Raw genomic sequence first — 12,528 nt, forward strand, 5'->3', positions numbered from 1 at the left:
TTGTTAAAATCAGAGTTGATATAAAATCAAGATTATCAAGCTGGTATTGCACAATTACAGGAACCAGGACTATATTCTTAAAAAAAAAAAAAAAAATATATATATATATATATATATATATATATATATATATATATATATATATGTTAGTCTTGTATTTTATACGAGCAGACCCGCGGCGCATCATACGCCGCTATTTAGTTGTTTTATTTTCTACTTTTCAGTAATTCATAATTTGTGAATTCGACAGTACCAATGCTGCCACTGAAAATATTTGCTTTAAAACACTAAACCCGCCCCCCCCCCCCCTTCCCCCACCCCCCCCCCCCCCCCTCCCCCGTGAAAGCAGCCTCCCCTTAGTTACCTCCTGTAAGTTTAAAATCGTTTCAAACTAATTATCTGCCCCTAATAGCCGTCCACAAACCCGGCTCTACGATTTGTAAACATTTAGAGTGAACCACAGCTCACCAGATCATGTGGGGGTGGGGTGGGGGGTGGTAGTGAAAGTGATAGAGAGGAAGAGAGGGGACTGCAAAGGCGCTCTTGCAGCTTGTTTTCTAACGGCTCCCAGAAGAGAATTATATATATAGATCATTCATTGTTAAATTAATTACTGTTTTGTGCTCTTTTAAGATCATTTTTAACATAATGATAAGGTATGGGTTAGATCATTATGCGTTTTTTCTACTTGTACTTAACAGATCAGTTCGGGGTGGGTTGGGGGGTGGGAGGGGGTGGGGGTGGGTTCAACTTCATTCACCACTGTCTGGTCACTTTAGGTCAATTATCCAACCCAGCGTGTACCTAGGTGTGACAGTAATGTCGCTCTACACAATAGCCTGTCCGGCTTTAGGTGGTGAGATGGGGGGGGGATAACTAACTCAGAGTGAACATAGCGTCAGTTATAGATGACTGTTAGATACAATTATATATATATATATATATATATATATATATATATATATATAATATATATATATATATATATATATATATATATATATATATATATAATTATACATATATAATGATTCAGATATAGATTTAAATAAGTAACAGTGGTATTATGACTGTAAATTTTTTCTTACAGTGGGGTCCATTGGGGGGAGGGGGGGGGGTGGTGGGGTTTTACACCCCCCACCCCCCAACCACCCCTGCCTGCCTACGCCACTGATCTAGAGGACGGGGCGAGAAAAAGAAGCGCCCACCGATTTGTTTAGAATCAAAACATAGCCTCGGGACTACAATGTGTAGCTGCGATATCGTACCCGAATCAGGGGCGCCACTAGATCCATTAGTAGGCCGTTATCTAAACTGTCGCTCAGTGTCCCATTAAAAATAATTCCAACAAGGGGTTCCTGTCTGATGTTTAGTTTATTTTAAGCACGCAATTACATCTAAGTGATAGGGCCTACGGTTGCAAGGACAATTAAACAACTTTTATTTTGTAGATAAATCCTCCCCCCCCCCCCCCGAGACTAGCTCACCATCCCCAACCCCCTCCTTACCTCACACGACAGAATGGCAGCTCTATTTTAATTTCTAACATGCGCATTATCAGATCTACTATTTCACATTTAAGATACAAATGTGTGACCGTGTGTGTATATGCGTGTGTATATGTGTGTGTGTTGGCGCAGCTAATCGTCCACGTGTCCCCGTGACCTACTTGCACACCTTAAGAAACAGAAGAGAAACATCGTGCAACTACAACTATGCAAAGGACTAGTTTTTGTCGATAGGTCCATTTTCTCTAAATCCTTTTCTTACTGTTATTTGTGGGGGGGGGGGGGGGGGGGACTAGATCCGCCTATGACGACACTAAATGTAACCCGTTTCACTAGGCTGTACGGCCGCCCTCACATATTGGTGATGTTCTCTATCCCCCCCCCCCCCCCCCCCCCCCCCCCCCCCCCCCCCCCACATTGGTGATGTTTTATGTCCTTGGGCGAATTTTTGTGCGATCTATCACGAGACCTTTTAGGTTAAAACAATGAACATCAGGGTGGGGGTCGGAGGGACGAGAGGGAGGAAGTTAGGAGGGGAGGAGGACGGTTGTGACAGGTACGTAGCGTCACTCATGCGTAACATGACAAACTTAGCCTCCAGCTGAGGGAGGCAGACCCATCCCTCCATCAGGCTTCATCTTCCCTCTCAATCTTCTAACGAGATGTGGATCAAAACTTGACACGGTTGGTTATGTTTAAATAGCCTACACCGTGGCTAACTAAAGACGGTTGGTTTTATTTAAATACATCGTAGCTATCAAAGCTAAAGACAGTTGGTAAAATTCCTATTAGATCGACACAGTCCGGTGTCTTTTAAATTGATCACATTTATTTAGTTTTAATTGTTGTATTGTGAGCTCATTCCCACCCTCCGAAAAAAAATCCAATTCTGATTTAAATAGGGGAGGATGCGAAGTGGCTGAGACAAGTCGCTATTGAACAATATAGAACTTTCTTACCTCTAATCTATGAAGTGGCACGCAACGTCGTCAACCTTGGTTTAGAAATCAACCTTACTTTTTTTTTTGATAAAATAAATAGAATAACGTCGTTATATTTATGCTATATTTCACTTGACCACCATCACATTCATTTTAAACATATTTAGTATAATAGGCTCTATAACTAAAAATAGGGGTATTGATGATCAATCAGGAGAATATTTTAAATTTTTAAACCCTAATTCGCATTTGATTAAACGACAGTTTTTTGTTATCATCAGCCGAGTCTTCGGAATTTAATATACCGACTCGGTACTTTGAAACATTGTTAATTTAAGGGAAATAACATTGAAAACTATGTAATAGAAATACTTTTTAAAAGTTAATTCCCTTGTTCGAAATATCAATTCAGGTTGCGCATTATACAAGCATATTTCCCATTAATGTAGATACTACTATTACTGCAAGCAGTTATTAACAATATTTTATCTAAATCTGAAGGGGAAAAATAAATAACAAATACCAAATAAATAAATATTATTCTGTATGTGAAAATGTCAATTTCAATAGTTTTAGGACACCGATTGCTGTGCTTCTGTGACACTCTGAGCACTCGGCTAGGAATTCGAGAATGGAGCATTCTCACTTGATTCCTATTCGGATCATAAATTTGTAAACAAACCACCAAGGGAAGTCAGAACGAAATCTTGTTTCAAATCATAAATACGTCTGACAAGCCAGAAGAGTTGGAATTACAAAATAACAACAATGGATGAATTACTTACTCAAGCGGAGACGTGTGTTCAGCATTGCTTGAATAATGATTGGGATCAAACTAAAAGCTGTTTACAAAATATATTAGCAAACGATAACGGACTGAAGTGAGTTATTTCATGGTAAAATCACGATATAGCGTCGGTTATTATTCCGGAACTGTACAGCAGTAAAAAACAATAAAACCATGGCGTTCGGTGTCGAGCCGTTCCGGAAACCACCGGAAATACTGTAAACCATCATTTATTTGCCGCCATATTATTTTTAATACATTATGTTTAAAAATGTGCAAGGATTGATTTTAGTTGCATTTTAAATACTGTTTTGCTAATTATTTTGTATTTCTAATTATTTTAAGTGTATGTGCTAATTATTGCTGCTACTAAACATTATTCTAGTTCTTCTTACTACTTTTAACTTTAGTAAATCTAATCGTCTTATTTTACTAATAGAACTAGAGCTGGTTGTCGCAAATCTTCTGCAGGTTTTTTCTGTTTTTCTTAAAAAAACATTAATTACTACACTCGACTTTATTAATAATATTTAGATTTACTAATTGTTGCTAATTTTGTCAGTTAAACATTAAATTAAGTTAAAACATTAATTTAATGCACTTGACTTTATTTTTTTTCCAACGGTCAAATAAACTATGGTTTACAGTAACGAATGTTACCGAAACTCAACGAACATTACCCAATAATTTCCGACGCTATATCGTGATTTTACCTATTTCATTTTTTTAGGGATTTAAAAAAAAAATATTTTTAGGCCTAGGCCGCAATACTCAAATTGAAATAGTATCCTAGGCCTGGCCTAGATCTAGAAGAAATCTAGATCTAGTCTATATTATATTTTTAAAATTATTTTAGTATTAATAGTATTATTTTAGGGCTTTTTCAGGACTTTTGAAATATTTAAAAAAAAATTTATGATCTAGAATCTAGAAATCTAGATTAGATCCAGAAGTGTAGAAGAGTAGAAGAGGGTTGAAGAGATTTTAGAAGAGCCTCTCTAGCCTAGCTAGAATCTAGATCTAGTAGCTAGTCAGTAGTTAGCTAGATAACTAGATCTAGATAGTAGTAGCTATATCTACAATCTGTCACTAAACATTCACTCCTATAGTATAAGTATAACTGTAAGTAATGAGTACAGACCTAGATCTATAGAATATGATTATTATTATTCTAAATTAAATTTTAATATTGATTTTATCCTAATATTAATATTAATTAAATATCAATATCATATTTCTACCTAGAATCTAGATCTATAAGACTATAAACTATAAATTATGATTGATGATAGTCGAACATTGATATGGGATAAAGGCCCCTAGTCATATATAGGATTATACTAGTATAGGGATGACGAATATGGGGTCGTCCATAAATGACGTCACACTCGTAGGGGGGAGGGGGTCCATAATTTTGTGACGGTGTGTGATGAGGGGGGGTTCATATGGTGTGACGTCACTTTTGTGTATTATAAAAAAGCTATGTTAGAAAATGAGTTTTAGCCATTATTTCGCGTTTAAGAAAACGGTTTTAATAAATTGTAATAGGAATTGATCAAAATACTCTATGTTGACAGAGTTCTGACAAGATTTTGGAAAAATATCGATGTTTTAAGAAAAATTCAACAGCAATTTTGAGGGGGGGGGGGGGGGGGGGGGGGTTGTAGGCTGAGGTGTGACGTCATTTTAGGGGGGGGGGGGTCTGACTGTTTGTGACGAAGTGTGATAGAGGGGAGGGAGGAAGGTAAAAATCATCAAAAAAGTGTGACGTCATTTATGTATCTTAGGCCTAATTAAATTAAATTAAAATAGTTGAGGTGGTCTATATAGTTTAGACTAGTTCAGTAAGTTGTAATTGTAGTGTCTGATGGTGTAGGTAGGCAGAGAAATACTTGAACTTTTTGTTGCTGTTATGGCATAGCTTTGTTTATGTAGTATGTTGGGTTGATGGTACATGTGGACTGACTGAAGTACAGAGACACTTGATTATGTTAACTAGATAGATAGTAATGACATATGACAGCATAAATTGGTTAGAGAGTATTTGCTGTTGGTTTTGTTTGCTGTGATAGAATAAGAAAAGTGTAAGTATGACATGACAAGAGTAGAATAATAGACAAAACAAAGGAGACAGTTGCTTGTGTGGAAGGGATATGATAGGAAGCATACATTTTAGTTTCACACGAGATGAATAAAGCACAGTTGTGGTGTAGATATATTTGACCATTGAAAGTGGTACATTAAAAGCTTACCTAAATAATTTATTGACCACACACACATTTGTGATTCTTTCTTCATCACTAATAGGAGGAAAGTTGAACATATTTATATTATAGATAAAAACTATCACATATTTGAGAGTTCAGTTTGTTATTATTGTTTGTATAACTAGCAATTTGTTTATGATTCTATAATTTACATGCCTTATAATTTTCATGCCTTACTTTTTAAATATACTATTAGTAGTAGATACAGATTGAATGTGGTGATAAAATTGGAATGTAGCAGTGGCAACTATCATTGGAATGTTCATTCATGTGAAACTGTAGATACACTCTGAATGTGGTGATAGATGGAATAGACTTTACTAAAATTTAAGCTTAATTATTTAATCGTAAAAAAACAACAGAAACTACACAGATAATATTAGCCTGTAGCAGAAACTCCTGATTCAGCAGCATTTAATTAATCCTTAACATAGTCTTAGCTCTAACACCAGTTCTTAGTCACATTATCATCAATTAAACTCTTACCCCTGAGAACTGTTTCATACAGTACTAATAATTACTAAAATATATATAAAAGATAAAAATAATAAAAAATTATTCAACCCAAAATGTTTCTTTTTTTCACTTTCAAGTAGTAGTTCACTACATTAGGTAGCATATGAACCAATTGTATCCTCTCTAATAGTCTTACATTAACCCTAAACATGGTCTCTGCCCATCTAAAATTCCAACACTAAATCTAAAACTTAGTAAAGTGGGAGCTTAGAGTAGTGCTCAAACTTTTAAAACCTAAAATGATTACAGTTTTTAGTTTCCACTAACATAATAAAAGCACCACATTTTTATGATCCATGAGTTGACAGTTTTATATTTTTTTCACCTCAGGACTGTTGTGCCTGGAACTTTTTTGCAATTTCTGAATGAAACCTTGAAGTGCTTGTGTGAGAAGATTGGCCACAATGATGACAACCAATCAAAGCAGGTTCAAGCCTGTGCTGCTGAAGGATTTCGCTGTCTGCGTCAGGCCTGTGCATTGAACACCGAGGTGCAAAACTGTATTTCCTCATGTTTGGACCTTTTAGAGAATGTAAAGACAATCACAGAGAAGATTCTCACCATAGATGCTCAGAAAGACAGTGAAAATGTCATCAAGTGTGCCACACAGTTTCTGGGGAACGCCTGCGTCTCCAATACACAGAACCAAAAAGTGATATGGGATTTATTCTTAAATCAGTTTAGGTAAGGAGGTTATCATTATATGTTACTTCATCTCAGTAAAATATAATCTCAATCTATTCAATAACGCAACTGTAGGTACAGAGGCCTTTTTTCAAATTGACCGTTTAAAAAAAAATGATGCCAGGATGTTACTATACTGTACTGTATTCATGATGTTTTTATAGTGTTGTTGCTATTCTGTGTATTTAGTGATGTTAGATGTTGCTATTCTGAATACCTTAGGATGATTCTAGGATGATAAGTTTACAAACTGCCGCCTTCAACACATAACTATAGGGCCAAGTATGTTAGCTCTAAGTTTGAGTGGGTGCCTCCCATTCCCACCCTGGCTAATTCCCCACAGTGAATGCCTTCAGTACAGTATGGAAGGATGTATGTATTGTCAGCCGTCAGCACTATGTGATGGTGTGATATGTGAACATGTCTGTACCTGTTTTGTCCATACGTATAGCAGGTGAATGTTATGTTTTATCAGTTGACCTGAATAATGGTTATTAAGTGAGCTCTAGAAGTGAAAGTGTAGCAGGTTATAAAACACAGTGCTATGAGTGTGTTGTATTTTCATATCAAACTTAAAATCTGAAAATTGTTTTGGTTATTTCCTTCTCCACTCACCCCCTCCATCCCCCTCCTCAAATTTCAATGATTTTTTTTTCCCATTTTAATCTTGGGCTAGCTGTCCAAATGTGTTTTCTAAAAACATTGATTGTTTTAATGTCCTGGCTTTTCCTATAATATTTATTTTTATTTTAATGTTGGTCTAGGGTCTGCCTGTGTTGTCTAAAAGCCTTGAATCTTCTAATGTTGGTCTAGGGTCTGCCTGTGTTTTCTAAAGTAAAGCCTTGAATCTTCTAATGTTGGTCTAGGTTCTGCCTGTCTAAAAGCTTTGAATCTTCTAATGTTGGTCTAGGGTCTGCCAGTGTTGTCTAAAAGCCTTGAATCTTCTAATGTTGGTCTAGGGTCTGCCTGTGTTGTCTAAAAGCCTTGAATGTTCTAATGTTGGTCTAGGGTCTGCCCGTGTTGTCTAAAAGCCTTGAATGTTCTAATGTTGGTCTAGGGTCTGCCCGTGTTGTCTAAAAGCCTTGAATCTTCTAATGTTGGTCTAGGGTCTGCCTGTGTTGTCTAAAAGCCTTGAATCTTCTAATGTTGGTCTAGGGTCTGCCTGTGTTGTCTAAAAGCCTTGAATCTTCTAATGTTGGTCTAGGGTCTGCTTGTGTTGTCTAAAAGCCTTGAATGTTCTAATGTTGGTCTAGGGTCTGCCTGTGTTGTCTAAAAGCCTTGAATCTTCTAATGTTGGTCTAGGGTCTGCCTGTGTTGTCTAAAAGCCTTGAATCTTCTAATGTTGGTCTAGGGTTGTCTAAAAGCCTTGAATCTTCTAATGTCCAGACTTTTCCTGCACCACGCTGACAGCAAGGTGTGCGACTACACCTGCATGGTGGTGCACACCTGTCTGAAAACTGTTGCCAGAAGTGACCAGTGCCTGCTGACCAGCACCTCAGCCCAGGACATTGTCCTGACGTGTATAGAGGCCACAGCACAGAAGGATGTGGAGTGGGGGTAGGTCATTTTCTTGGTGTTGTGAGTGTGGGGGTAGGTCATTTTGTTTGGTGTGTGTGGGAGTAGGTCATTTTGTTTGATGTGGGGTAGGTCATTTTGTTTGGTGTGTGTGGGAGTAGGTCATTTTGTTTGTGTAAGTGTGGGAGTATGTCATTTTGTTGGTGTAAGTGTGGGAGTATGTCATTTTGTTTGGTGTAAGTGTGGGAGTAGGTCATTTTGTTTGGTGTAAGTGTGGGAGTAGGTCATTTTGTTGGTGTAAGTGTGGGAGTATGTCATTTTGTTTGGTGTAAGTGTGGGAGTAGGTCATTTTGTTTGGTGTAAGTGTGGGAGTATGTCATTTTGTTTGGTGTAAGTGTGGGAGTAGGTCATTTTGTTGGTGTAAGTGTGGGAGTATGTCATTTTGTTGGTGGTGTGGGGGTATGTCATTTTGTTGGTGGTGTGGGGGTATGTCATTTTGTTGGTGGTGTGGGGGTATGTCATTTTGTTGGTGGTGTGGGGGTATGTCATTTTGTTGGTGGTGTGGGGGTATGTCATTTTGTTGGTGTAAGTGTGGGAGTATGTCATTTTGTTGGTGGTGTGGGGGTAGGTATTTTGTTTGATGTGGGGTAGGTCATTTTGTTGGTGTAAGTGTGGGAGTATGTCATTTTGTTGGTGGTGTGGGGTAGGTCATTTTGTTGGTGTAAGTGTGGGAGTATGTCATTTTGTTGGTGGTGTGGGGGTAGGTCATTTTGTTTGGTGTGGGGTAGGTCATTTTGTTGGTGTAAGTGTGGGAGTATGTCATTTTGTTGGTGTAAGTGTGGGAGTATGTCATTTTGTTGGTGTAAGTGTGGGAGTATGTCATTTTGTTTGGTGTGGGGTAGGTCATTTTGTTGGTGTAAGTGTGGGAGTATGTCATTTTGTTTGGTGTGGGGGTATGTCATTTTGTTTGTGTAAGTGTGGGAGTATGTCATTTTGTTGGTGTAAGTGTGGGAGTATGTCATTTTGTTTGGTGTGGGGGTATGTCATTTTGTTTGTGTAAGTGTGGGAGTATGTCATTTTGTTTGGTGTGGGGGTATGTCATTTTGTTTGTGTAAGTGTGGGAGTATGTCATTTTGTTGGTGTAAGTGTGGGAGTATGTCATTTTGTTGGTGGTGTGGGGGTAGGTCATTTTGTTTTTGTATGTGAGTGTGGAAGTAGGTCATTTTGTTTGGTGTATGTGTGTATGGTAGGTCATTTTGTTTGCTGGTGTGTGAGTGTTATAGCCTGGTAGATTATTTCATTTTTAATTTGAAAGAGTGTCGGCCTAATGAAACATTTTAAATTGGAAAGAGTGTCTGCCTAATGAAAGAGTCTCCCATAAAGTTAGTTAAAAGATTGAGACTGGCTTTATTGATCCCGGCAAACAAACGTCAACACGTCCTGCAAACATCAATAAACCCAGGTTAGATAATCCCGCCTATTTTTCCTACAAGGTTCGCGTGTATCAAAAAATAACTGCACATTCGTCTTCCTCTTGTCCACACTGTCATCGTATGTGGGGCTCCTGGCCACCTGGTTGTTTGTCTCGTAGGTTGTGGCTGAAAACAAAACAAACACATGGCCTTGACCCAATTAAGACCGAGACTAATTATTGTCGACAAAGCGCCATGTGACAATGTTCCACGGCGGAGTAGGTTTGTTGTAACCTTTGACCCACTGGAGCTAAATGCAACTGAAGGTCAATCTCAAGCACCTATTGAGTTTTTGTTTTTAAAGCTGAGGTTCAAATTTCAGAACAACCCACACACTCACACATTTCCACCACGCAATCACACAGATATCGTTAGTGGAAATATCGCTGGTGAAAGTTGAAGTATCGTTAATTGAAGTTGTGAAGTATCGATATTTCAAATTCTTACTTGTACTGTACATATATTAGTATCGACATTGGTTTGTAGCTTAAGACACATGTGTTGATGAGCATGGCTTGGTGGAGCCGTAGAACCCGCGAGTACCGACCTGGGTCCTTTCCAGTTAAGCCCCGCCACTACTGCAGTGCACAAGTGCCGAACCGAGCGCACGCTACATTTTGCCAGCTCCTTGAGGGCTAAGGTTTCAGGTTCCGAAATCAAAACCTTTCATGCAAATTATTTACAATTTCACCTTGTTCAATAAAAGTACAACTTTCATATCCTCTTTTTTAATCATCTTTTTTTTTGTATGGGGGGGGGGGGGTTATCTGGAAAAGATTTCACGATTTAAGTCGCGGAGAGTAAAGGCGCCTGACCTCAATGTTTGTCAAAGAAACAGACGAACTCTACATCATCTGCTACACTTATGTAAGGTTTAAATTACGTTACTCTTTTGGACAAGACGATCTTTAGGGCAGATAGTGTAGAGTTGAGCTGTTTCTGTGACTTCAGCAGCACTTGACAGGGCTGTATCGAGAGAAACAGCCGAGGTTATAAATAAAAACATGGCAAGACAGAAGGCTAACAGCCATTGAAGGGAAGACATTGAGACAGACAGGTTATAAATAAAACATCGCTAGACAGAAGGCTAACAGTTATTGAAGGGAAGACATTGAGACAGACAGGTTATAAATAAAAACATCGCAAGACAGAAGGCTAACAGTTATTGAAGGAAAGACATTGAGACAGACAGGTTATTAATAAAAACATCGCAAGACAGAAGGCTAACAGTTATTGAAGGGAAGACATTGAGACAGACAGGTTATAAATAAAAACATCGCAAGACAGAAGGCTAACAGCCATTGAAGGGAAGACATTGAGACAGACAGGTTATAAATAAAAACATCGCAAGACAGAAGGCTAACAGCCATTGAAGGGAAGACATTGAGACAGACAGGTTATAAATAAAAACATCGCAAGACAGAAGGCTAACAGCCATTGAAGAGAAGACTACTGAGCTATGCTGCAACAGTGACCCATGTAAGATAGATAGCACTGGGAAAAGAACCGATGAACCTTGACCTTTAGATACAGGTTTGGGTGAGCATGAGAGCAATTAGCATCGCGACGTCATAATTAGCAACGGGACGCCTCTGTTGGCAAAATGTCTTAATTAACAGCAAGGCGTCTTACACTAGCAGTTGTTTTGTCGCTTATCATTCGGTGCTGTTCAGCGTATTGGATTCTTTCATTGAAACACACGGTCATTGCAGTTGTAATTTTAACGTTTTAGTTCTAGTTGTAATTCTAAAGTCCTATATAAACCCTCTGTCCTTTCAGTTATAATCATAATCCTTACTTCCCGTTTTAATCCTGACCGAGTCACTATATTTTCTATCTCTTACTCTCGAACATCTAACCCAAACCCTCAACCACTACAGGTATTAACTTTAACCCCGTATCAGTAACTGGAACTATATGTTGAGCCTTGTACTGTCCATTCTAATCTCAGTGGTTTAATGAACATCACTTCCCAACAATGTAGGCATGTGCCAGTTCTCTCACACTAGTGTTAAGTTCTGGGCTGTGTATATGTAAAGTGTGTTCTGTATCTGACTGGAAAATGTTTCGTTTTGACGTAGCTCTGTGTGCCTTAGTGTTTACCTTTTACAAGTTCGCTGTCAACACCTTGACGTTTCTGCGCTAAAAGCAGGAAGGTATCTCAGCCATGCCAGGGTCGCTCTCGTAAACCTTGAACTTTCGTCAACATCCTTGACCTTTCCTAAAAGCCTTGACATTTGGTATCTGTAAAAAAATCGGTTGACCTGTACATGGCACCGCTACCACCCCCCGAAAGTACGTCCATCCACCCCCCCCCCCCAGCAAAATATAATGTATATACCTAAATATATAGTTTAAACAATATCTGCCCCTACCCCTCCCAGAGAAAAATGTCTGAAATACAGACTGGATTTAATGCCAGTCTCACCCCGCAAAACTAGGTCAGAATGTCGCAGATCCAGGATTAAGATTAGCGTCTGCTAGTTAGAGGGGTATCCCAATAACAGCTGATGGCGATTAGACGTCGGCTTGTGAACCTGACCTGACGTAATCTGGATAGGATTATAATGTCGCCTGACTGAGCTGGGGATGGGGAGGTAGGGTCAAGGCATGGCTGTTTAGGGTTATTAAGGGCTCAAACTCACGTTTGTTGATACTTCAGTAGCCCCCAATACGTAGTAACCATCATATTTCATTAGCCTCCAAAATGTAGTGATTATTTCAGTAGCATTTAATAAGTGACCACCCTATTTCAATAGCCTCTGATCTAGTGACCACCCTATTTCAATAGCCTTTACTCTAGTGACCAACCTATTTCAATAGCCTTTACTCTAGTGA

The 12,528-nt window shown here is 38.6% G+C and overlaps 1 protein-coding gene across 1 annotated transcript in view; it reads left to right on the forward strand.

The window, feature by feature from the left end:
• The first annotated feature begins 2,998 nt into the window (after nucleotides 1–2,998).
• Nucleotides 2,999–12,528, forward strand: part of LOC131935887 (ataxin-10-like) — a 72,517-nt gene continuing 62,987 nt past the window's right edge. Inside the window, exons 1-3 of the mRNA XM_059292614.1 lie at nucleotides 2,999–3,330; nucleotides 6,350–6,703; nucleotides 8,090–8,260. Coding sequence (XP_059148597.1) covers nucleotides 3,218–3,330; nucleotides 6,350–6,703; nucleotides 8,090–8,260 — 638 coding nt within the window. The 5' untranslated portion in view covers nucleotides 2,999–3,217. The remainder of the gene's footprint in view (nucleotides 3,331–6,349; nucleotides 6,704–8,089; nucleotides 8,261–12,528) is intronic.

This window comes from Physella acuta, unplaced genomic scaffold (genome assembly GCF_028476545.2).
Source record: "Physella acuta isolate Inbredline_101_S28 unplaced genomic scaffold, ASM2847654v3 ptg000162l, whole genome shotgun sequence".
NCBI classification, from domain to species: domain Eukaryota; kingdom Metazoa; phylum Mollusca; class Gastropoda; family Physidae; genus Physella; species Physella acuta.